At 51.0% G+C, this 26,357-nt stretch overlaps 1 protein-coding gene across 3 annotated transcripts; it reads right to left on the reverse strand.

Annotated features, from left to right (window-relative positions):
• Positions 1-5,502: 5,502 nt before the first annotated feature.
• MGAT3 (beta-1,4-mannosyl-glycoprotein 4-beta-N-acetylglucosaminyltransferase) lies at positions 5,503-25,534 on the reverse strand. Of its 3 annotated transcripts, none has more exons than XM_061450794.1 (2): positions 25,434-25,534; positions 5,503-8,352 (listed from the first exon to the last, which is right to left on the reverse strand). In XM_061450794.1, the coding sequence occupies exon 2, from the start codon at positions 8,349-8,351 to the stop codon at positions 6,843-6,845; it is 1,509 nt and encodes a 502-aa protein (XP_061306778.1). In that variant the 5' UTR covers position 8,352; positions 25,434-25,534; the 3' UTR covers positions 5,503-6,842. The 3 variants fall into 3 exon arrangements, with proteins under 3 accessions (XP_061306778.1, XP_061306780.1, XP_061306779.1); XM_061450796.1 differs by lacking the exon at positions 25,434-25,534 and adding an exon at positions 20,093-21,028; XM_061450795.1 differs by lacking the exon at positions 25,434-25,534 and adding an exon at positions 19,895-20,069.
• Positions 25,535-26,357: the final 823 nt, after the last annotated feature.

A 26,357-nucleotide genomic window follows, 5' to 3' on the forward strand; every position in this document is an offset into this window, starting at 1 on the left:
CTGGGCATCCCTGACATACAGGGAGAGCTCAGGAGAAACAGCTTATTCCCAGGCAGGTCATGCTAGAGCATCTCTCCATGTAACACATGCTGGGGTACTGAAACTCTGCAAAACACATGGGATTTACTTGGAATTGGATGGCTTGCGCACTCCTGGTTCAATACGGTCTTAAGGCTCCATTTCCATAACCAGGGTGCATGCACCAAGATCCCTTTTGATGTCTTGAGGGACTCTCCAAGAGATGGTATATAAGGCCGGCAGTGGAGCCACGTGTCCATCTCACTCAGCTGACTGTCAGCACTGAACCTGCAAATGAAGGTCTCTATCGCAGACTGATTTGTGGGAGATTCAACTCCTTGCTCACAGAGGAACTTTGAACTTCCACAGCAGAAGCTTGGGCTTTGCAGGGAAAAAAGACCTGGATTCTCTCAATGCCTTTTTTTAAAGCCTCGCAAGAAACTCAAGAAATGCCATTTATATTTCTTCTTAAAATAATGTTAGTGCCAGTAAAAGATTTCGTGCTGGAGGCAAAGAAAATAACACGGGAGAACCTTCTAACCTAGTCAACTCTCATTTCTTAAACCGTCTCACTGAATTATCATTGGCCTAAGCTTATATTCTTCTCTTCCTCTCTTGAAAAATCTGAAGTTCAGGCATTCTGGCAATCATCTATTTTTAGATTATCCCCTACTTGGGCACAAAAATACAGCTATCACTAAGAAAATTAAAAATTCCTAATAGGAAATTTTAATTGCTAATTTTGGGTAGCATGTTTATTCCAGGCCCTTTATTCCAGAGACAGAAGCAACAGAAAGGTGTTAAGCAATGCACAGTGCAAGTCTCAGGCTTGATGGAGACCCTTCCCCAAGAGGAGAACTGAAAACATCAACTGATGTTGAAGAAAGAAGGAAGAGCATATGTGCTGGATCTAATGACTGTAAGGAAATAACCTATGATGTTTACAGTCACTATCTCCAAATGGGACCAGGAATGAACCAGAAGTACAAGACACTTGAAAAGGTGAAAAGTGAAAGAGCTGACAATGGCACATGAGCTTGTGAAAGGCCTTTTCCAAAGGCACTGCTGAGGCCAGATGATTCGGAGGATTCAGAGCAGGACCAGGCTTTGATACTGAGTAATGGGAACAGCCAAAATTACATTAGACAGGTTTAAAAATAAGGTAAAGCAAGGTCACGTTCTCTCGTGCATTGTGCCCAAAGTCAGCCACCAGAGAGACGCTTCTGCAGTGGAGAGGTTTAATTTGGGGCTCCAGGGTTTCCACAGCTTTACCTGAAAAAGTGGATGCATCCAAAGGAGGGAAGATGGTCACAAGGGACCATTTCATGAGTGTTGATGCTGATTCCCACATTAACTAGCTCTTCTGAGAGCCACTTGGCAGCCATCATTTCCCCCTCATGTGCCTTTATGTGCTCATACTTGCACATTACACAGAAGATTAAGTCTGACCTGGACCCACAAAACCAGGAATCACTCCCCAAACCAGCCAGGCTCCCCCTCACAACCTCCCTCCTCAGGAGCAGACTCCTGCCAAGGTGGGAAGCAACCTCCCTCACCCCATTTTCCAGCCCACCCAATCAGAAATAAAAGCTCACACACACACACACACACACACACACGCGCAATGCGGTTTCCTTTCATACTTTGTAAAGTTTTTATTTTTTATTATTATCTCCTCCTTTTAAGCATCCCTTTAAGGGTGAAATGAAGTCCAACCATTTACAGAGAAAATGATTTCAGAATGTACATTTGATTTATCCTTACAAAAAGTCCATTATTACTTGCTGTTTATAAATTACAGAGTGGAAAGGAGCTTTGCAGACGCTCTTATCTTCTATTTGATTTTATTTTTGGCAAGTCCACGCAGTCTTTTGCCGAAGCAGGGTGTTCTAGAGCCACCCCAGGGGCAACACCACCAGTAGGTCCAGGTGGACCACAGGCTCAGAAGTGCTGCTGGGCTACCTCCGGGATGAAACTTCATCATCATCCACACAGGAAGGAAAAAACAGTGGTTTGAATTCTCAGTCTCAGAGTATTTCATATCCCTTCTTAATCCATTATCTGTAGTCCCCAAAGCTTTAAATGTCAGTGTATTGCATTAGAAACAGCTCTCCTTTCTTGGTGCTGGATCTGAGCCCCTCCTGCCACCCCCTTACCTCCAGCTCCCCCTCTCTTTCCATAATAAGAGCGAGATTTTCCAACATCTTAGAAATCAGAGTGATGATTTTTTGGGAGGGGTGGAGAGAACACAATGATGGAGGGATTCAGGATCCATTTTCCCATTCACTTCCCTCCTTTCTTGCCATAGTTTGAGGTCAATGAAGCCAGGATGAGCCATCCCTTCCCTCTTCACCACCAGTGTTCGCTAATAGGACCAGGAGTGACCCTGGACAGGTATCTTCACAGTGCAGAGGCATAGCAGCCGCGGAGATTGCTGGCAGGAGCTGGGAGACAGGGACAGAGCCTGGGGGATATTCAGGAGGGGAATAGACACTACTATCTGACAAGGACAAGCCAAGGAGCACAGAGGGGAACAGATACCCATTCTGCTCTGACACTCTCCCTCCACCCCAACTTATACAATACCCAGAAGCCACAAGGTACCCTTGTTTACCTGTCAGAGACATAAGAGCAGCTTGGCCTGAGCTGTATGACAGCAAAGACCTCAGGAGGACGCAGGGATCAGAGAAAGCAACAGCAAGAGTGGACATGAGTGTGTTTTCCTTCACAACAACCACACAGGCACCAAAAACATTCCATCTTTTATGTCTGTCACTTGGGTATGGCATTACCCAGCCCTTCAGAGGGGCAAAGACAGCCAACCTGCCCTGTTCCCTCTGCTTTAGCAAGCTCATCTGCTGCAGGTCCATCAAAGCCCATGTCCTCTCCTTCACTGCCGGCAAAAAAGGAAGATGACTTCCCTGGTCCAAAGCCATGCATAGGCACAGAACCCCTTTTTCAGGTGGGAAGCACAAAGAAAGGCAAGAACAGAGATGGGCAGACTGAAAGAGCAAGGCTTGGGGGTTTCACACACTGCTTCATCTACTACCTGGCCCTTCTTTGCACCAGTTAATTTGAAGGTGGAAAGGTTCTGGGGAAGAAAATCAGAGAGGCTGAAGAGAGCTGCAGGGAAAGGCTGGTGATGATTTTCATCCTTCCACATGCCAGCTTTGCTGCCAAAGGGACAGTGGGCATGTGGCTTTGCTGCACATGGCTGCAACAGCCAACAGACATGGGGCTCTGGTGGTCTGATCTCGGTCCCAGTGCACAGGCAGGACAGAGTTTTCTAGTCCTTCCTTTCTCAAACCTGAGGACCTGGTTCAGGCAAAATCAATGAGCCTCAATGCTCACCTCAGAGTTCAGCACTGGGAAATGAGGATCCAACACAAACCTGCTTTCTTTGCTGCTCTCACCACCCCACCTCTTGTGGAGGTTGTCTGGGAGGGCGGTTGATCCCCTGAGCACTGGTGACAGAAGTGCCAGCACAGCAGTACAGGCAAGGCTGGACAGAGGGCAAACCACCACCCTAGAAAATCACTGTGCAAAAGTCAGCTTGCTAGTACCCGTGCCCTCCAGGAACAAGAAGGAAGATTTTAATGACAAGAACTCTAGCTCCCTAAGGATAATAAACACAGGGTTAGCCAGACAAATTAGATAGGAACATTGACTGGTTTGGCCTTTAATCAAAAAGTGCTTAAGTGACTCTTGAGAAACAAAAAAGAATGCATTTCATCTGTAAAGCCCCTTCCTCCCACCACAACAGAAGTCTGGTTTATATTTAATTTCCTAAGAATAAGGAAGTGAGTAAGTCCAGGAGGAGGACAGGGCCAGAGTCCTGCAGAAGAGCCCCAGCATTGCAATTCCAGCAGGATCTTCTCAACCTGTCTGAGGGGGCAGAAGGGAGAAGCAATTCAGAGGAAAAGATAGAGAATGATGGAGCAAATAATGGAGGAGAGGCAAGACAAGGCAACAGGCTGTAGTTCAAGAACAGGAGATGCAGATATTGCATGCGTGGGCTCATCTGGAACTCCCAAGATACCTCAGCAACAAAACAGTGACATGCAGTGCACTAAAAATCCACAAGGACGCCTATTAATGGGAAGGGCTGGTATCGGAGGAGAGGCTGCTCCCACTATAGAAGAAAACAAGGTACAGAACCCAGCACACATGCACTTTAGCCCCTGCTTCATGGGGCTCTGGTGCTGCCAAAACACCCATGCACTGCCTTGTCTTTTGTTCTCAGCAAGGCCTGCCATTGGGCTTGTGTTGTCACTTAGATAAAGCAAAGCCAAAGGTCTGAGAATAGACCTCAGGCTCTTTTGCAAGAGTGAAAATGAGAAACAGCTCCTTCCTTCCATACTTTTCTGCTACTGAATCCCGGGAGCTAACACACACCTGCTCTTCTCTGGCTGCCCCTGGGGAAAGCGTGTTCCCCTTGTGCTGCAGCCTCAGTGCTGTTGCTCTCATCTTGTTCAATGTAGGCTCCTCCTTTGCCAGCTCGGTCCCCATTTCTCTATCATCTCTCTACACTAAACACCTCCACACGGCTGCTTGGCACAAGGACCCCATGATTCTGAAAGACTCCCTCCTGCTGCATCAACAAATCTGGACTTAGAAGAGCCACAGCTTCCCTTTGGAGAAAGAGCATTCTGCCTTCCAAACCTGCCCTCCACTCAGTTCCCAAAGGAGCTTTTCCACCTGTGGGGAAGACACAGCATGAACAACAACAACAACAGAAAGAGGGTCTTTTTCACCTAAGCAGGCATTATAGCACATGAGATGTGGAAGGAGCCAAGATACACTTCATCCCAGTTTGATCAGAAAAAGATGTTCATCTTCATTCTGTTCCAGTCTTGGTCTTATTTGGCAATCAAGTTATTTTTGTTGATGCTTTTTACTGCTCTAAACATGGGAATAGGAAGGAAAAAGAGAGAGATACAAAGACAGGAATTAGGCACAAGGGTGGGAATGGGCTGGACAACACAGGAATGTGGAGCCCGGATGGGATGAGTTAATGGCAATGGAAACCCTCCTGCTTCAGCACAGCTGGCCTGATTTCAGGGTCACTCCTCCTTATGCCAACATCTTCCTCCTCCTTCTCCTCCTATGATCCTCACTTCTCTGCTTGGAACATGAGCTAGTCTTTCCACTGCAAGGCTAATAGGACAAGTTTATCATGTTTGTCACCCTCTGCCTGCTACAGCCCAGGCACTGGGCACCCTGTCAAGCCATCTGCTAGGGAAGGGTGGTAAGGGTGGAGACATAGATCTGCCTCCTCAATGAGCTGAATCAATTCAATACGATGACAGGCCAGATCCTGACTGTACCCATCACTGTCAAACACTAGACAGACATCCCTGCTCCTCTGTATGGTCTTGTCTGCATGGCCTAGGCTGCACATGCTCTCTGGATAGCATCATGGTCCCAAAACAGTCTCTTGGCCTAGGGTGAATCCAAGCTCCATGAGCCTGGGTGAATCCTATGGCTCCATAAGCTCCCTCACACCTGAACAGCAGACAGATGGATCCTGTGCCTTGGCAGGCTCTGTGTTTCCCCACAACACCCACTGCTGACTCAGAGCTTTGCCCTTCTCCTCTCCCTTTTACCCCACAGCAAGAAGGAACAGCCAACACGTGTAAGTACCAACCCTGGGGCAGGCACAGCCCACAAGGCTGCAGAGGCAGCCAAAGAGGCACACAACAGTCCCATGTGTTTTAGTACTGCTCTGCTATGAATTCCCCAAAAAGTTATCCTTGCCAAGATGGAGATTGCAGCTCCCAGATCCCCCCATTTTCTAAAAGCACACATACCCAAGCCCAACTCCGTCCCCTTCCCTTTCAGTACTGGTAACGAATGCCCACGTGCATACCAAAACCATGCATGTTAGCACTCATGCACATAGGAAACCATGCACTTGTAAACATACACTCCCGCTGTCTGATTAATTCCCCTGCAGCTTGTCCCAGCCTCAGCAGAAGCACGTACTGCAAGGAAGATGCTTCAGTGCCTGTGGGACAAGCTAGTGCACTGTTGTTGGGGCAGGGGTGAAAAAGGAGTAAAAGAAAAAAATTAATAATAATTAAAAAAAAAAATCATCTAAATCATCTTTTTCCTCTGCTTCCTGTCTGCCTGCTCCAGAACTGGTAGAGCATCAGGGCAAGACAGAGCCCAGGACAGATGCATTGAGCCTGTGGGAAGAGGCTGCGTCTTGGGGAGAACACCTTGGAAGCAAAGGATTTCCCTTCTCCAAAATACCCTTTGAACACAGAGGTATACAAAAAATAAACGTATACTGAGATGCTTTTGCACATTCACTCATCCAAAAAACGCCTGTGACACACATCTGCACACGTGATCGCTCGTATCGGTTTGTGCCTGCTGACTCACATGCTCACTGAATAGCTCAATCTTGCATCTGTGCTTGCTCCAACCCACAAAGGACAAGCGTGGACAGGAGGAGCTGCCCTCTACTCCCCATGGGACTCTCCCAGCCTCCCGCAGAGGAAAACCCACCAGCTGGATGCAGAGAGTCTCCCCAGCCAGCAGGAGAGGTCCGGGAGATGCAAGAAAGTCTTTATCCTACCACTAGAGTAGGTCCCCACCATCCCTCCTCCACCTGCCCATGCCTCCCTTCATATAAGTGTGTCCCCAGGAATCACTCTGGGATGAAGGGAAGAAGAGAAGGAAGGGAGGGAGGGCAGAGACCCCAGAGAAATGGCACTTCCCACCCAGAACCAAAGAAAACAAAGAAAGGAACAGATGAAAACACCCAACTCTTTCCCTTTGTTGTGAAGTTCTGATTTCCCGCACGAGCCCCAGTGCCCTCACCCAGCACCCTCCACTTTTCGGTAGGGGTTCTCCAACAAGTAGCGGAACCGCTGGTAGTTCTTGAGCAGGTACTTGGGAGCATACATCTGCTCCTTGGGGTCAGCAGGAGGATACTCCTGAGTAGTACCATCAAACCAGCCACCAGTCCGGATCAGCTCCCGGATATAATTGAGGTCTCGTTTATCCTCATAGTCACCCCAGCGGGGGAAGTCCCCGTTCTGGGCCGACACCAGTTTGAAGTAGATTCCCTCTGGGGTGAAACACCAGGAGCAGTGCCAGCCAGCAAAGTGGAGGGGGCTTCCCAGTGACCACTGCACCAGGATGTGTCCTGTGCTGTTCTCGTACTGCCGAAAGCCAGGCATGGTGTAGTACTCGCGGCGCCGCAGACGGATCCCGTCGGTAGCATAGACAGCCTGGAGCATCCCCATGGTGCAGCCTGAGACCACCTCCAAGGTGCCTGGCTGCTTCCAGAAGAAGCCATAGAGTGACTTGCGCATGTGAAAGGCGAAGGGCTCCGTCCAGCCGTCATAGAGCTTGAGGAAGAGCACGCCATCACGGGCTGGGATCTCATCGGCATCATCAATGATGAAGACATCATCCGGGCGCAGGTTGCGGAGGCGCGAGATGCCGTCTCGGGTGAGAAAGGTGCGCAGGTAATCATCGGCAATCCAGCCATCCTGGCGGCCTCCAGGCGGGAAGTGGTCCAGGAAGACGTAGAGCACTTTGTGGCGGATGTAGTCGAAGGAGCCGTTGAGGAGCATCTCACGGAACTTGAGGGGCCGCGGCTCTCCGTAGGCGGTGAAGTTTGACTCGCACACCACGAAGGCATCCACCACGTCTCCCAGCTCGTGGAAGCGGACGTCCAGCAGGTCAAACTCATGGTTGACATTGATAGCGTTGATGACGCGCCGGGGGACCTCCCGCGGCACAAGGCGGTCCTTGGTGGGCAGGTTGGAGTACTGGACCACGGTGGGGACCCCGCAGCTGGGGCCGTGCCAGCCAGGCAGGCACACGCACTCTACCCACTTGCGCCGCTTGGTCCCACTGGCGCTCAGTGGCTTGCGAGCTGGCCGCCCCGATGCCACGCCATCTGCTCGCTCCTCCAGCCGCCCTCCCACGGGTGGCTTCTCCAGCACCTTGGTGCCTGGTTTAAAGCAAATGCCACCGGCTTTGGTACGGACGAAATACTCTGTTGTGTCTTCTGGCAGTATAAACTCAGCTTTGTGCAGCTCTTCGCTGGCTCTGCTGGGTGGCAGGGGCTGGAGCAAGGGGGAGTGCGAGTACAGGGGCGTGCGGAGGAAATCTGCGCCCCCCGGCTCAGGGCTGACCTGAGGTGTGACAGGGGCATTGTTCCAGAAGAAGCTGGAGACAAGGTTGGGACTAAGCGAAGCCAGCTCCCGGGGGAAGGTGACATAGGAAAGGGCCTTGAGGAAGTGCAAGAAGGAGATGAGGCAGAGACCAGCCATGCAGAGAGTCAGAAAGAGCTTATGGCGTCTCATCTTCATCCTGTGGAAAAGCCACGAAAAGGAAAGTCACATTCAGTAGTTACTGAGGTGCAAAAAGCTTACCACTGGTAGAAAGACAGGCTGGGGATGGCAGAAAGCTGGTCTAAATTCAGCATGCATCTTCGAGACTTGAATCCAAGAACACTCCCCCCACTCCTGCCATCTTCAGTGGGCTTTTTCGTCTCAGCTGGGTTACATCAAGCTGAACCTCTCCTAGAGGAGTCACAGTCTTATAAACTCACAAAGATAAGAAAGGCACCAGTGACAGGGTAGAAAAACGGGAAACCCACAATAACAGGAATTCATGATCTAGTGAACTCACCACACTTGGCAGATTTGTCCCTATTCATCGATGGAAACAAAATGAACGCAGGCCTCCTCAGACCCTGCATCACCAGGGTGCTGGAGGAAGATGAAGAGAAAGTAGAGAGCAGGAAGGGTGAGACAGAGTAGAGGGTACACATCTGAAATGTCTTGAAGTCTTAAAGGACCGAGATCATCAGCCAGGCTGCCAGAACCAGGAAAACACCTACACTCCCCAGATTATTTCAGTGTTTGCTCAACACACGCCCTGAAAACCACACTTGTTCCTAGGAAATGCTACCCAGGTTCATGTGGGGGACAGGAAACAAAAATAAATGAGATTTTATCACTTTTAGTCTTCTCCCATCCTTCTCAAGTCCAATGTATTCCCAAATGTTGCCCATTGCTTTTTGTTTTGGGTACCAGACACCGAAGTTTTTTTGCATCTGGATCAAGGTGGCTAAAATAAACACCTAGCCGTCTCCACTGGTAATATAGTGCCATCATAACGGATCCATGTCAGACCAGCAGGAAACCAGCAGCGCGGAACCCTTCCCTCCAAACAACATGAAATACTGCCTTCATCCTCTCCCTACACCTCCTCTCCTCCTCCAGCCCAGGCAGGGAGCGCAGAGCTGCTGTCAGGCAGAGAAGTGATTGAAGACTACAGTCTAGAAAAAAGGGAAAGAAAAAAAACAAGAGAAAGAAAGAAGAAAAAAGTAAGCTCACCCATGCTTCACCAAGGAAAAGAGGCCTTGCCCTCTGCTCTTTAGGAAGGGGAAGGCTGGGGCAAAGGTGGGCAGGAGAACAAGGTCACCAAAAGCCCTTTGCAATGCAGAGGCTGTCCTGTCTTCCCTGGAGCATGAAACCCTCTGTGCAACAGCAGGCAAAGAGGCAGAGACCCTCTCTGAACCCCCAACATGTACCACCGTACCCCCTCTACAACATGCTCCCCCATGGCAACTCTCTGCCATCCACCATCCCCCTTCCAGGGCCAAAGTTCCCACGAGGCACCACATGGCCCATGCCATCACTTACGAACCCTCCACCCGGTGCAGCAATGCCAGCAACTCCTCTGCAGGAGGTGGCTCCCACTCCTGGGGACACAGGGGAGCTGCCCCACACAGGGGCTTGTCCTGCTCCCCTGCCCCACGGCTGACACCTGTCCCCAGGCAGGAGCAGAGGGAAGAAGAACCCAGCCCGCTGCCACTGCTTCAGAGGATATTAAGTATGATACGGCAAAGTCCGTTTACTGATTAACTTGGAGGGAATTTAATACTAAAGTGAAAAGCCATAAAACATTTAGACAGATGGCAACTGCGCAAAAGAAAACATATCTGGCTCTTTACAGATGGCTCCAATGCAGACTTGGGTAGAGGGGTTGACCGTGGTTATACCCTACAGCTCAGTGAAAAGCATTTCTGGACACTTTGTGGTCACCTTTCTAGTGAGGACCACCATCCACCAACACTGTCCTCCATGCTCAGGTGGCAGTGAGGAGTCCCACATCAAGCTCTGAAGGGGGGGACCGCCAGCCTGAAGCTGGTGAAAAGTTACTCCCCTGCCATGCCAGTGCTGTAAAAAAGTAGTAAGAAAAAGAGATTGCTTGATCCTATTTGTTAATGTTTATTACAGCTTTTTATATACTTTGACATGGCACAGGTCAGCAGAGGGACAGGGTCCTGGCTTTGCATGCTCCCAGGGCATCTTGTCAGGCAGGATGGGAAGAAGGATACAGTGGCTCTCCTTAGGGGCCAAGGCAGGTCCTCACCTGCACCCACCTCCATAGCTCCACAACCAGACTGCATACACCTGGTTGTGGTCCAGCTGGTGGAAGGCCACCTTTGGGGTGGCCCAGCCATGAAGAGGCTGATGTTCTCCTGTTGAAAGCTGTAAAGGACCACCTTGGGGCTTGCTGACAAGCTTTCTTCATGGGGGTCAAAACAAAGAGCTGCAGAAACCCCCAAAGCATCTTCTTGTGTCCTGGGTATTTGTATTTCTTTTTTCCTTAAGGCTCTATTAATGCCTTGCTGGAGCAGTGAGATCACCTGCAAGGCAGAGGATTATCCAGTGCCTTTTCCTGGCATGTCACCAGTTTTTCATGTGTCTTGAAGTGTGGGGAAGCAAAGGGCACAAGAAAGCTGAAAACACTAAATTAACAGCAACTGGTTGTCAGGAGGAAGCGTCCCTTGCTGGCAAATTAGTACAGCTTTCCCCAGTCAGGCATCCTGCTCTTTCTCCAAGGCATCACATCCAGACATCAGGTTGCTCTTTCAGATGCTAAAACCCGGGCAAGATAAATGGCTGGTCTGCTCCAATAAGGCAACCCCAATGGCTGCCAGGTACTGCTGGTTTCACTCCAGTTCCTGCAGGACACACAAATGCAGGGCAGCCAGCTTCCTCTTGGCCAGCCCAGCCCAGCGGGCAGGTGCTGAAGGAGTCACACGAGGCACATCTCCATCTTCTTCCCAGACGGCTGTGATGCTCCACATGCCATGGTAAATTCCCAGACAAAAGGTCTTAACTCCTGACATTCAAACCACTTCACTTTCTGGGATGTGGTGTGCCATGTCAACATAGCAGGACACGTGGCTTTAGGAAGTAAAGCATATTTTCCTCACTTGACATTTGCATACATCAATATCTGTCAGGCTCAGCACACACAGCTCTGCAGCTCTTCGTCCATTGGCAAAACTCAGCCGTGCACAGCTGCATTGCCTCCCTGTTACTGCTGGTGTGCACGGCCCTCCACTGCAGCTCTGCCAAAGCAAGATGGCCCCACAGTACCCTCTGCTGTTTTGCTGCTGACATGTCCCAGGAGGCAATTTTCCCTGCTCAGTTGTCTTTGTTAGGGAGTAGGAACAAACTCATTTCCTATCCCCTCCTGTAAAGGAGAGAAGCAAAGAAACAAGCTTTGTCCTCTTCGAAACCCCTTCCCTGGGAACCACCTCCATTCTCACATGCCAGGGATTCCTCTGCCAGGGAGTGGAGAGTAGACATGCACCCCTGGGTGGGCTGAAGTGCTAAAACCCATCGGTCACATCTGCCTTCCCATACCCTCTGGTCAGCGCTGCAGTGAAGGAGGTGTCTTTGAGTGGTAGCTAGTTGGAGACAAAGGCCAGCACAGGAGAAAGATGTTACTGCTCACCATCCCCATCCAGAACGTTTATGTATGGTGGAAATAAGACAGGAGGTACCAGTCAGGGAGACATCTTAGCTTGTCATCAAAGAGCCCAGCTGCTCTGTCACAAAGCAGCCATCAGTTACCAGGGACATAGAAAACAGCAAGAAGAGATATTTCCCTTCTGACAATTTGGGGGGGGGGGGAAGTCAGCTTGAACTCAGAGAAAGTGATCAAGTTGCTGTCAGGTTAAAAACGACAGCAAGAGCAGCTTTAATGTTCAAGTAGAAGAAAAAGCCAGGAGGAGTATGCACAGTCAGCTCCATTAAGACAAAGCTCTTTAGGGAACACACAGTTATAAACAGCTTTGGCAACATTCGGTCTCAGAAAGACAAGCTGAAAGCTTCTTTTTGTAAGGGATCCCTTTGAAATTTTTGTGCTTGAAGTTACATCTCTACCATGCAGGGGAAGGGCTTTCAGAGAAGGAGGGAAGCTAGAAGTGGTATGCACGTGAGTTATCCCCAGGCACCTGTTACCGTTTTACTTTGCCATAATATCAAGTGACCGGTTGATTTATACCATCCTGAAATCATATCCTGATTTTTCAAGGAGCCAGGGAGAAAGATATGCACCACTAAGAGCTGGCAGTTCACCAGCCCTAATGTTCTCTTCTGGAGGACGCTGGCAAGAGGCCATGCAACAGGCCACTGCATGCATGCTACCCCACACTCCACCTCATCAGGGCACGGGACTCAGAGACTCCCTAGACCTCTCCTGTGGTTACAGGAGAAAAGCTGCTGTGGAGGACAAGTCAGAGCAGAAGCTTCCTTTTAACCCTGATACAGGAGATGCTCGACTCCTGTGCCTAAAGTTATCCCATAACACCCATGGAGTACCATATCTGCCCATTGCTCAGACACTTTAACACGAAGCAACAATTTACATTAGAATTGCTTTCACATGGCCAATTAAAATCCAGCAATGACTTCCATCCCGCACTCCACACTGAGGGCCAAACTCAGTCTCTGCTCCAGCTAGAGACAAGTGAACTGGCTCCACGCTTCTGAAGTACAAGGCGTACCTGCCATCATCACAGTACCTCAGAACACTATAATCTCAAGTTACTTCAGCCCTGCAAACACCCACAGAAGTAAGGAGAAACTATAAAACCTACTATTTGTCTACAACTGAAACACTATAGACTAGCCCAGGGGCAGCAGGACTGTGCTTTCCCCTAAGGACAGGAAGAGAAGATTACCCTACAAAGCTGGACAGCAGGGAAAGCGGAGAGAAGCAGGATGCACCAGAGGGTTGCTAGGCCTCAGCATCTCTCTCAGGTGAAGGATGCTGTGGCCCTTCCAGGGATTGCAAGCTGGGAGGACATCACAGCACAAGGTGGTTTGAATGCAAGCAGGCCCGCATCAGCCTTCATTCAAGTTTCAAGGACGGAATGCAACATTCTTCTGCGACCTTCATCAGGAGCTGCTGCCCACAGCACTAATGTGAAACAGCAATACCTCATGCTATGCGTTTCCTTTGCAGTTTCAAGGCAAATGACCATGAGGTGACACTGACTTGCTGCCAGCACAACCAGCTGGAGCAAGCCATGCAGCACTGTTACTCTTCCAGACAGGTCAGCCTAAGGGAGAGCAAGGCTCTGTTCTAAGCATCTTCCCCCCCTTTCAACAGGGAGATCAGCAAAGATGTAAGGCAACCACTCTCAACAGAGTGCCAAAGTAGCAGCCATATGGTGCCATACCACAGCATCCATTTGACTTCCAGAGCTGCCATCCACACAGGATTAATGGGTGGCATCAAGCCAGGAAGAAAACTGGATGGATAAAAAGAGACACCTAAAGGTGGGGTTGGCCTGGGAAGGGTGAGGAAACAGCTGATAAACAAAGGCATTGCTTTCCCCTTTGCCAGTGAAGGCAGACACATGAGGTCCATCACATCAACCACAAGCCTCCAGATGTGTGCAAGATCTTGCAAGGCCTCAAAAGATCAGTAGCATCTGTGGTCAAAAAGAAAGCAGGTGTCTTCTACTATGCGTTCCTGTGGGAAACCCAAGTGCTCCGTGCCAGCAGCTAAGATCTGCTGCATACAGAAACTAAGGCAGATGCAACACAAAGCCTCTGTCTTTTTAACTACTGTGGCTGCTCACCTCTTCAGTTCCTGGAAGCACAGTATTTTTGGACTCCACACTTCCCGTGGGCTTTCGCTGTTTCAGCTGTTCTCTTGAGTGCCTTGTCCTGCTCTTTGGTGAGCTAAGCCTTGGCTATTTCAGATGCCACATCTCCAGCCTCAGTGAGATAACTGTAGAGCCTGGAACAAAGCAGCTCTTAACCCTCTGTACAGAGTACCCAGGACCTGGAGGTAAAGTGGTCTTTGTTAACAGAATTTTGGCTCAAGACTGATCTTCCATAAGTCAGCTCGATAGACCAGCATCTGAACACCTTCAGAGTCCATTATAAAACCCTCCACTCGAACAGATTGTTCTTGCTGTAACTACCATAATACTAATAGCAGCATAATTACATAATTCTCCAGCCCCCAGTTTAAAAGAAGATCTGCTCAGAGAAGACTAGAAAGCTCTACTAAAATCCAATAATGGTCTATGAGACACTAATTTAATTTTATCCAAGAAGTATGTGGACACCACAAGGGTACAAGACGCTAAAGAAAACTTCAAGCTAGAAAATTCCACTGGAATCTATCAAATCACAGAATAGTTAGGGTTGGAAAGAACCTTAAGATCATCTAGTTCCAACACTAGTTCTTCCCAGTATCCTTCAGCTGTACTGGGCTCCCTTGTAACTAATCTCTCTCCAGCTAAAGCCAGTCTCAGTATAGAAATATCCATGGTTCCAGACATACCTCAACACTCTGATCCTTCACATGCTCTCAGAAGCCACGGTTTAAATTTCTTAGCACCAATCTGCTGGACTGAAGCAGCACCTCTCCTATCCTCTTCTCTCCTTCACTTACGCCTAATAACATAGAATCATAGAATAGTTAGGGTTGGAAAGGACCTTAAGATCATCTAGTTCCAACCCTGGAAAGACTTTTCCTCAGCCCTGCTTACTGCCTCCTCAAAACATCTGGTTCCACGAAGACTGCTGTGATGGCCCTGGAGGTTGCATCACCACTTGGCTCCAAGATTGGGTCTCTCAGGACATCAGAGGATGAGCTGAGGCATTGCTCACTGCACTCTGTAGTACACATACATCAAGGCTGCAAGGTCCTTCTCCCAGCCAAATACAGTACTGCTGCTGCTCACTGCTCCAAGAGTGCAGCAGTTACGGCAGTGCAAAATAGAATTGGCTAGTTCTTCTCCTTCTTGACTTTGGGATCTTACAGGGAAGGAATGCTCCATCATGAGATGAGGAATAGGAAAGGAAAAAGGGACAAAAAAACTACACGAAAAAGCAACGTATGTCCTCAGACAGGCCATGGGGTAACTAAAGAAGTATGGAAGAACTCCCGTCTAGTCTCAGTGTCCTGCAGAGAAGGGTAGGACAAAACCATTTTGTCACAGGACAAAAGAAAATCATGATTTCAGAGACCTCAAGTGAGGCATGTGGTAACACAGGCTGCTGTTTCATAGGTTCTCCCCTCACTCACCACCCCTCAGCTGTCAGTTGTGTGAATCCAAGTTGTCAATTGCATTAAAGTCTGCTTTTAAAGCCAAATCAGCAGCAGATCTAGCCAAGTTAAAAATAAACTTCAAGAATGCTTAGGCATGGAACAAGCAGCTGACCAGGAGGAACTTTGTGAATTATTGCACCAGTTCACTTCTCACCAAAACCGTGGTATCGTGTAGATAACATCCTCAAGACACTCAAACCTACAGGACTTCTTTTAAGCACTGTTAATTTAACCAAACCTCCGGCGAGGCCCCCTTTCAAATACCATCTTTCCAGCAGCATCAGGGAAGGATTACATCTCAAGGAGGGCTCTGGAAGAAGCAGCAGGTAACGGCTTTCAAAGCAGATCCTGGCAAGCAGTCTGTGTTTGCCAAGCAAATCCTGAGCACAGCACCAAGAGGAGCACCAAGTCAGGAGCACCTCTGGCGTATGAGGCACGGACACCAGTTGTGGTGCAACTAAAGGCAGTTATTGAGTGAGCTTACAGGCTTTTATCATATTCTGCCTAGCCATCATCAGGCAATGGCTTTACTGATCAGGCGCTTTTTCAACCAATCATATGCAACTGTTCTTCCGGATAAGGCAAGTGCTTGCCCAAACATGTTCTAATGTTCTAATGTGTTCTTTCTACCGCTACAAACATTACAAGTGCTTGCCGGGACACGTCATGAATAAGGCAAGTGCTTGTACAAACATGTTCTGCTGCTGCAAGCATTGTTACTTTTGGCCCACAATCAGCCGTGGACCCTGGGCTCTGAGGAGCACATGGCAGCCACATGCCACACCACGCACATAAACCCTGTGCAAAGGAAAGCAGGAGAGTCCCTGGGGAGCACGTAACAGTCCAAGCAACAGGGAGACGCAGGTTGAACAGCCCAGAGGAAGGTGAGGCGGGTGCCCGGTGGGCCCGCGGGGAGGCAGTTAAAGGAGGAAGGAGGCAAGAAGCACTTGATGCCATGGTGATGGGTAGAGTGCACAGACCCACGCAGGCAGGCAGGAATCACGCTGCCTCCAGCTATTTTTGAAGCGGGTGGCAGTTGTTTGTGCATCCCAGGGATAAAAGCTCTCCAAGACGGATCGAGGAGGGGAGTAATTAAACCTCAGGAAGACAATAAATAACGAGAGGCCATGGAACAGCAGCAAGATCTTAGCGGCCATGGAGAAGAGCTGGCCACCCATTCCCGCCCTCTTTCCTCCCCCATCCATCACCGACCACTTGGGGTTTGGCAGTGTGCTCACTTTCCCACAGTAGCCGATCTATTACTGTTTGGAAGAGCATTCCCAGCCTCTTCCTTCCCCTCCTCCCCTCCTTTCAGGCCACAGGGGTCCTGCTTGGCAGCCCCCAGATCCCCCTCTTCCCTGAATGTCTGGTGACCAGCCAATCCCATGCAAAGAGCATTAACCCCTCCTCACCGGGAACAGCCGGAGAAACCTGACTCCATGCCGAGAGGTTTCTCCAGGGTGTCTCTCCCTCCTTCCCATCCCCGGCTCCCTCCACACTCCCCATTCGCTTGCCTCTTCCCCCTTCCCTTTTATTTCCAAAGCCTAACTCCAGCCCTGGGAGTGTCGCGTCTTCCCGAGAATGTTACACGAACCCATGGGGATTTTTCTTGGACCAAGAACAGACCCTTATTTATTTGTCTCTTCTGCCTTTGTTCTTCATTTTCCTCTTTCAAGACTTAAGCAAGACCTCGACACAGTGCCGCCCGGGTTCCCCGCTGCCACTTCACTTTGCTATTATTTTCGGAAAGAAAGTGCTGATAGGCAGAGAGCTCTTCAATGCCTCACCCTAAGGCAGGAGTAAATCGGCCCAGACTCCCACCTCCGGGGTGGACAAAGGGCACAGGCTCGGGGGCTCTGCAGAGCACCTCGGGCTCTGGCTTGCAGAGACAACCCCCTGCTTATGTTATCCTTCTGACTGCAGCATCACAGCCCCTCGGATTAAATCCACACGAATCAAACCTTCAGTAACAGCTCTATGCCGGTAACAGGCATATGGTACCACGAAAAGAGGCAGTTTCCCAGAATGAAATCAAAAGCCTCCTAATGCACTTCACTCAGGGTCACATAAATCTCTCTCCTGCCTCCCACAGATGGCTGGATCTTGTTTACAGGCATTGCAGTAGGCCTGGGTCTCAACAATATGTTTACTTCTTCTGTACAAACATTGCCTTTCACTAAGCAAAGCACTACCCCGATCGCCAGATTACACCAAGTGGAAAGATCTAGGATCAGGTCTATGGGGAAAGAGGGGGAGAACTAGTCTTCAGTGAAACAAAATGCCATTCTGGACATCACACACGTTCTGGGGACAATTTGCATTCCCATTCTTCCCTTACATGGTTTTATTTCTTGGGAGGGATAAGGAGAAATTTTGCATTTAGCCAGTTGCCAACATCCCTGGTGAGGTAAAACCATTCAATGAAAGAATAGGTTTTGTTTCAGGCTGAAGAACCTGAAAACCATGCCAGGGCTAGGTGGGGCAGCATGGCTTGTCCATGGCACATCTGGTGACTGTCTGGCTAACTCTTCCCCAAATGAAAGAGCCACAAACTGACACCATACAGATAAAATCAGTGAAGCATTTCTGCTCAACAGTGCAGTAGACAGAGCAGTTCACTGCCACAATCACTTGATTACAGGCCAAGTTCTTTTCCCTTTCCACCCTCAGCCCTTTCCCTCCCCTTTCAGGTCTTCAGCAACACAAATATTTATATTGTTCGGTTTTTGAGAAGCTGCCACAGCCAGGTCAAGAAGGAAGGAGAAAAGGAACACCAATGTGTGAGTGCACCACGAAAACTGATGGTGGGCAAGGAGGACGTGCAACACAGAGGGGGAGCCATGGTCATGTTGAAGTCACCGAGACAAGCAGGGCAGGAGTGGGACAGCCCACCTGCATGGTACAGCAACCTGCCACAGTGAAGCAGAGGACCAAGAGGCATGATGCTGATAACTAGCGGGGGTGGGTGCTCAGCCTGCCCAGCTCATCTTCATGGTGCTCCTCTGCTGCGAGAGCCTCTATAAAACCTGCCCCAGTCTCCCTCTGCCCTCAGCTGGCTGCTGTTCAGGGTTCAATCACTGAGAAGTGATGGGAATTTCAGCTGCGCAGTTTGCTGCTCAACCACCTGATCTTTCATGTCTTCAGGTCCTGATGAGCTCTTGTAAGGTCCAACAGACCGTGTCGTGCCAAAGCTAAAAAGCACTTTGGGAGGACAAGGTGGACCTTGGAATGAAAAAAAATACGCCCTCAAGCATCTGAATATTTTAGAGAACAGTCCCAGTGATCCCTGCCCCAGACCCACAGCACTGTAACTGAATCAAGGGACCAAATCCCACTGTCTCCAGCTTGACACCATCTCCTTACTGCAAAGACATGGCTCTGAACTCAGGAACCTCTCACATAGCCCCAAGTCATGGAGATGCTCTGCACTACCACACACACTCCTAAGCGATGTGGAAACCAAAACTGGATTTTCAGGGCAATTCAGCTACACAGAGGCATATGTGAACAAACATGGGCAGAAAGGAAACCTACAGCACTTCCTCATCACTAAGTGGTAGACTCTGGATGGCTGACAAACACCCCTTCCCTCTCTTCCCCCAACACGCATGAGAAGCGAGAAGACTCTGTTCCAGAGCACAACTGCACTATAAATAATTCAAGAGACTTCTAAATTATGCAAAAGCAATCCCATCATCCCCTTGGCCAAGCTGAATGCAGGTGTGGTCAACCCCTGCTCTAGAAGTTGCTGCTACACAGGGATTTCAAGGCCACAGAGGCTCTGTGCCAATAGCACATATCTGAAAGCACAATGGCCAGTTACTAACAGGCTGGCTGCACTAAACAACAGCACGGCAGGAGGCATTTGGGGACACAGGACTGATGGGGAAATAGCAATTCCTTCAACCCACCTCTTCTCCAGGGACCTCATACGGCCCCCAGAGAAAAAGCAACAAATCACGTCCCCTTCAAGTGAGGCTGCTTGGTACATCTCGCCTCTATTGATCATGGTTACTTGGCGAGAGCATCAGCCGGACAGCACTGGCACAGTGAGACAGGGAGGAGAGGACTGCCAGGGCAGGTGGGAAGGAGAAAAGGGAACTGAACTACTACAGAGGCAGGAAAAAAAGGAACAGTTTTGCCAGCACAAATAACGTACAGGGAAGGCCGAGCTAAAAGCAGAGAGAATCACAGTCTGCTTTGCTGTCCCACTCCTTTGCCTTTGGGAGATACTGCCTCCCTGAGTATCAGGGCCACAGAGGTTTCCCTCGGCAATGGGGTCATTAAGCAACAGAGTGCAGCTCACACTGATCACTCCAGGGCAGCACTCTCCTGATTTACTCTGCCCTTTGCTCTGCCTCAGAGCCAGCCCTTGCACTACAAGCTCCATGAAAACAGGACTCCCTTACACACAGCAAGCACCATCTACTCTCAGCCCCTATGCAGGCAAACCCTTCTTCCAAAGCCCTACCTTTACCCAGCTCCTGCAGCCTCCGAGATCTGTCCATGTGCCCAACACGCTCAGTCTGCAGAGGCCTCTGTCCTCCTCTTTTTCCTTGCTGCCCAGCTAGAAGCATTTCTGCCAGAGGAAAGAGGAACTGAAAGCACTACCATAGCCTTCTCCTCAGCCTCAGTACAAGCACTTTAAAACCTCAGGGCTCTACCTTACCTTCCCCTTCTTTCTTAAAGGGCTCAGCATCTAGGAGAGAGACTCCCTTTCATGTCTCTTTGCCATGCTGTCTCTCTTGCTTTCTGTTCAGTTCCAGGATCTGCATGCTGAAACAGGGGATCCTAACACCAATAAAGTCAGTGTAGCAGATACCTGCTTTTAGATCATAGGTTTCACAGTTGCTGAAGCCGTTATGCAGCAGGTCTAATTTGCATTAGTCTTTCAGTATGCTTCAAATCTGCTCGCTGCAGCTTTGGTATCATGCAAGACACAATCAGCAATATTCCGAGATAAAAATTACCCCAAAGCCTTAAAGAAATGACAGAGTTTGATTCTGCTCGCTATCCCTGGCCCCACCTGTAAGGATTTACACACCGAATGGGAAAACAGCACTCCAAGGGAAAGGCAGCAGGGAGCTGGGATTATAGATTAGGCAGCAGATCAAGAAGGAGGCGATATCTGCAGTGAAAAGGATAGCAGGATCCAAGCAGCGACCAGAAAGTTATTGATAACCCCTGGCTCAGCACCACACCCAGCTGTTCTCTGGGATTTCCGAGACACTGGCAACAGAGAAAGCACAGGAAGTGGTGCGATTCAGTCACTGCTCTCCTGCTGAGCCCCTGATTGTGCCAATGGGGATGTCACAGCCTTGCTCTGTGCCTCAGTTTCCCTGGATGGGGAATGGGAGAAACTTCTACTTCAGGTAAGGGGCTTGCTTAATTAAAAGAAGCTTAATGGGTTGCTTTGAGGCTCTCAGAGAGAAAACTTGTCATAAAATGCAAGACACAGATGATCCTCAGGAAGAGGAATTGCCCCCACTGCCCATCTCTGGACAGCCACATCCACCTCTCCTGCTGCTTGCATGCTTACACATTACAGGCTGAAAACGCATGCTGGCAGAGTTCTGTTTGGTCATACCCAACAGGCATGCCCAATTTTTTGGGAAAGAAAAATCCCAAAAGAAGACATTATAAAAGCCTATCTAACACAGGCCTGGGCACTCCCTTAGCTGTGGAAACTGGGAATGTTAACTGAGCCCATCAAGTTGCCTATTCAAATTGGGGGGGGGTGGTCTGTGTAATCTCGGTATGAAAGGCCAAGGTCCCCACAGTGAGCAGCACAGTTAATTTTTGCCATTCTAAAGCAGGGAATAATCACTTCTAAACTATGGCTTGAGAATAACCCCTTGCTTTTTGTAAGGCAGCCAGTCCCCTTTATGCTGCTTCTTCCCTCAGCCTTCCTGATGAAAGCTCGGAGTGCAGTGTTGCACTCCCTTTCACCTATCAGGTTTACCAGGCAAGTTCCTGAGCACAAAAATACACCCACTGTGTTTCAGGTGTTCAGAGGTTTGAAGAACAGGAGGTACCTGTTGTGCTTCAGGAGGAGCTTGAGGGAAGTAAAGGGTTTGCACTGCAGGGAGCACAAAGAAGTCAGGAAAGGAAGGTAGAGAAATCCTGTTCCTGCCTTCCCAAGAGCTGCAGCCAGAATCCATTCCACAAGCATTCAGGTATGGAGTGCTCTTGTGTACCCTACGTTGCTGATCCAGTACGCAGCATCTCTTCCCACCTCCTCCAGGAGAAGGGGTAACTCAGCAGGTCCAGGACTGCACCTCTGCCCTGGCTCCTGGGACAAGCATCTGGTCCTGGCACTCCATACAGCATTGATACTGCTGCACAGCCCAGTCCCAGCAACATAGTCACCTAACTCTACCAAAGCACCCCAACCTGACCCAGAGCTGCCCACAAGCCCAGGCTTGCCCCCTTTTCTGACCTCTTTGCCAAGGCTGCTCAAGGCCAGCCTGCAGCACTGACCTGACAGCACAGTCCATGTGTGCACCACAGATCTGTCACTACCTTTCCAAGAAAAATCACAATGGAGAATAGGATGCATTCCTCAGATGTCCCCTCATATTGCACTGCCCCATGTGCCTACCTTCCCAGATTTCACATCCCACTGTAACACTTCATTGTAGTACCACAAGATGCCATCCTGTCCTCAGAAAGAATGCAGTGCAGCCTGATCTTTTGTTGCAGAAATAACGGGTGACAGTGACTGTAGGGAAAAGCAGGTGGGGACAAGTAGCCACACTTCACTTCTACTGTCAGGGCTGATAGCATGAACCAGCCCTTTGAGGCACCTTACACTGACCTAAAGACAAGAAGACTGCTCTTGTGCCAGTCAGTACCCCCTCTGCCTTCCTCTCTGCCAGAGCAATTGTCAGCAGTACCAGCCTTCGTTAGCACCACCTCCTCCAGCTACATCCCACTGATTGGGTCACAGATTCCAACAATGTACAAAGGGCTCATTTTAGAGCAGTGAACTCCACCTAAAACCTAGGCAGCCTTTAGGAATGAATGCTGGCCCAGCTTGCCCCATCTGTCAATTATAAAATTCCCCTACTTCCTCCCTCCACATTTATGATCCAATGCAGGGGCCGGGGGAACATGTTAATTTGTCATAGCAGGTGCACCTTAAAGATGCTATTCTCAAGCTAAGAGGAAGCAAGCCAAAAACTCGGCTACGAGCCCTGCCACAAGATTGAGTTTCTCTCTGGTTGCTGACAGGTCAAAGCAAGGGAGGGACTGAGAAACTTAAGTGTATAGTGTATAAACACTATACACTGTATAGTGTAGATTGCACATACACTATAACATCTACATATACTGTCCTGAACCACTGCTGTATCCATGACTGCTCGTAGGCATAAATACTACAAAAGTGCATGCGTTCAGTGGTAATTGTACCCAGCAGGATCCAAGTGCATTGCTACATGCACCCAGCAAACACCCACCCATGTTTGCCACACAAGCTTCCCTTGAAGACATGCAAGAAGCATGTACATCAACCTGGCAGGCCACAAAGTCACACTGTACTTACCCAGTTTCATGTGGGAGAAGGAGGAGGAAAGTAAACAAGCTATATGGGAATTGCATAAGCACACAAACTTCACAGGTACACTCCCCAGGGAAACAAACCAGGTGTATCTGTGCACATTGCCATGTGCCTGGCCTAGGTTAAGCGGGCTCTGTGACCACAGAGCAGCTCCAGCCACCCTTCAGACCAAGCTATCCTGGTCTCAGGCACAAGTACTGCAGGTAAGCGTTTATAGTTGTTAGCATCCCCTAAAGCTAATATCCATGCAAGTACACATGCTATATTCCACCTCCTCCTCTTGACCTCCTTGCTAAGGCAACCCCTGTGTGCCATGCAGGCAACTTTTTCCAATCTTACCAGCATTCGCAGGGAGAGAGGGAGGCAGGTAGCTGCTCAGCCCCTGAACCCAGTTTGGAAATGGTCCCCCACATTCTGGGCACCTCCGATGGAGAGGAATCTCAGCAGCACCCAGAACCAAAGGTGTGCCAGCACGAAAAGCAACAGCCAGGCCTCCACACTAGGAACAGGGCAAGAAAACTTGCCTGCAGGTAGCCAGAATCCTTCCCCTCTCCAAAGAATATAATTGCTATATCCAGGGCATTAATAAACAAGCTATGCAGGTATCTCCGAGAGTCCTCACAGGGAGAGAACATTATACCTCACAGTGGATTTCTTGCCACTACTGCAAAAATCACCTGAGGGTCTAGAGTAGCTATAAATCTTCGAGGGACTTTTATGACCTGCAGTGGCAGAGTCACAGCTTCACTCCTCTTCTGCAGTTCGCAATAGCTTTCATTCAAAGCTTGCTTTGTAACACTTCAGGGAGGCTGGAGGATCCCCAGGAATAGCTCAAAGGGCTACTCTTTGCCCACCCCAGCTGGGAAGACACATTCCCAGCACTACACAGGTGCTACAGCTGTGTTTAGGGGGGGCTGTGGAAACTGGAGGTGTGCTGGAGGACAGGGAACCTGCTGGTTTCCCCTCCCCTCTGGCTCTCTGCTCCCTGAGGGTCAAGCAGTAGCACACCCTGCTTGATTTCAGCTCTTCTCCGAGGAGCTGGCAGCAACCAGGTTTCGGCAGCAGGGATTCTAAAGTGCTTCTTCCAAAGTCACAGCTGGACTCGAACACCATTCTGCAGGTGGGATCTACAGAGCACGAGAGCCACCCTTTGGGGAAGGGACATGAAAAGTTCCTGCTGACTCACACCCTGCTGGATTCGAGGAGACAGGGGCAGGAGTAGGTGGGAATCTGAAATTCAGCTCTCAGAGGGCTGGGGGTTCCTAGCGACTCAAGTCGTACTTGTTAACAGTGGTGCCACCGAGTGTTTTCACAGGCTTGAACTTCCCACTCAAGGGGAGGGATTTGGAGTTAACTGGAGGGCCATTCTCTGGGAAGGGAGGTGCTCAGCACCCACGCTGTATGCTGGAGACAGGGCAGGCTCTCTCCTGACCCAGGCTCTGCCCTAGGGTGGGAGGGAGAGCGTGAGACCCCAGCTTTGGCTCTGGGAAACAAGAAGGGCTCTCAGGAACAACCCAGGCATGGCTCACAGGAAAGCAGCCTGTGGAAATCCCCAGAGGAAAATCACGGGCTAAGGGTGCTCTCCATCCCGCGCCGCACTCCCTCCCTCACTGAAGAAGCCTAGAGCTGTAGCAGATGCCGTGTTCCCCATCACCCTTCTCACGCTTACCCAGAGAGCGAAACTCACAAGGACAGAGCTACGGCAGCCTGTGCCACTCCAGCAGGACATACACCTATTCCCAGCCCGCAAAAGACTTGACACCCCTTGTACGAGTGGAGGAGAGAACTTGGGTACCCGCGTCCCTTTGCGGCCAGCCCCCAACGGGGGGCTGTAGCAACGTGACACAGAGAGGGATCAGGGGGAGAGGGGACGTTTGATGCTGATCATACACATGTATTTGTATGTATGTTTGCCCTCCTACGCACACACTCCTGTTACTCCTTCTCTCTTGCTGCAGGCTTGGCACGCATCCCCAGCCCGTGCCCTCCTCGCAAGCCGAGCATGGGCAGCAGATGGGCCTTCGCTGCAGTGCCCCGGCCAGAGGGTGCCTCCATTCCCGGAGAGCCCGCGGTTGCGGGCAGGGGGCCGGCAGCATCGCCTCCCGCCTCCCTCCCCACCGCCGATGCTCCCTAGCAGGGGATGCCGGGATTATTGGGGGGGGGGGGGGGGGGCGTGCGGGGAAGAGAATAAAAAATAACACTAATATAAATAAATAAGGAGCGGGAGGTGGGGGCTCTCCGGGGAAGCCTCCCCGGCAGCGCCCGCAGGGGATGACGCCGCACCCCCGGGCCGAGGCACAACTTGCAGGTGGCGGCGGGTGGGGGACGGACCGGGGAAAAGGGGGGTCCCGCCGCTGCTGCCCGCAGCCCCGGGGCGGCTCCACCGGGGAAGACGGGTGTGCGCTGCCCCTCGCCGCCCCACCGCCCGCTCGTCCGCTCACTCACTCACCCCCGGCCGGCTCAGCGTCGGTGCCCGCCGGGCCCCCGGCGGGGCGAGGCTGCCGCTCGCCCCCGGCCCGCCCGCCGCCCCCCGGCATGGCTCGGCGCCGGCCGCGGCGAGGCGAGGCGAGGCAAGCCCGCAGCCCCCCGCCGCCTTCCTTCGCTTTCCTCCTCCTCCTTCGCCGCCGCGGAGCGGCCCGGCACCTCCTCCCGGCCGCGGGAAAGGATGCGATGCGGAGCCGAGCCCCGCCGGCAGCGGCGGGCAGGGCTGCAGCAGCCCCTTTTGTGCCGCCCTCCCCGCCAGTCTCCTCCCCCGGCGCGCCCGCCCGCCCCCCCGGGGCCGCCGCCGCACGGCCCCCCGGAGCACGGCCCGGTCGCCCCCCGCCTCCCCGCACAAAGGAGCGCCTTGTGGCGGCGGGGCCCCGGCGGTCCGCGGCGAGGCAGAGGGTGCTTTATTGAGCGGGCTGCGGTAGCGAATGCCGGGCCAGGCGGTGACCCCCAAGGATGCTGCGGGGTCGAGGCAGCGCCGCGGTGCCGCCTCGCAGCCCCAGCACGGCCGTAGCATCCCTCCCCGTGCCACGGCGGGCGGGGGGAGGTCAGGAGCGCTAGTGGTTTGGCTGGAGGGAGGCTCAAGGCGAGGTGGGGATGTGCGAGCTGCCTTGCCCAGCGACATCCAGGAAGTTTTGCTGCGGTGCCAGAAATAGAACCTGCATCTGCTGACTCCCGATCCTGCGCCCCAGCCGCAAAAGCTGCCTTCTCTCTATTCAACTTTTCCCTGCCTTCTTCCCCATCAGGCCCATCTTTGGAAAGGAAAGCTAAAGCCAAGCCAACCCAAAACACCCCCCCCCCCCCCAGGCCGAACGGTACTGCTACAAACATGATGAAATGCAAGCACGAGACCTCAGCCCTTGCGGCCAACAGCTAACGGGAAGTC

Source organism: Pezoporus flaviventris, unplaced genomic scaffold (genome assembly GCF_033815535.1).
Source record: "Pezoporus flaviventris isolate CSIRO_AGI_PZ_B2104156 unplaced genomic scaffold, CSIRO_AGI_Pfla_v1 ptg000011l, whole genome shotgun sequence".
Classification (NCBI taxonomy): domain Eukaryota; kingdom Metazoa; phylum Chordata; class Aves; order Psittaciformes; family Psittacidae; genus Pezoporus; species Pezoporus flaviventris.

Excerpts from the sequence above, each read along its gene's own strand:
- MGAT3 (XM_061450794.1), bottom strand. The coding sequence starts at position 8,351 with ATGAAGATGAGACGCCATAAGCTCTTTCTGACTCTCTGCATGGCTGGT.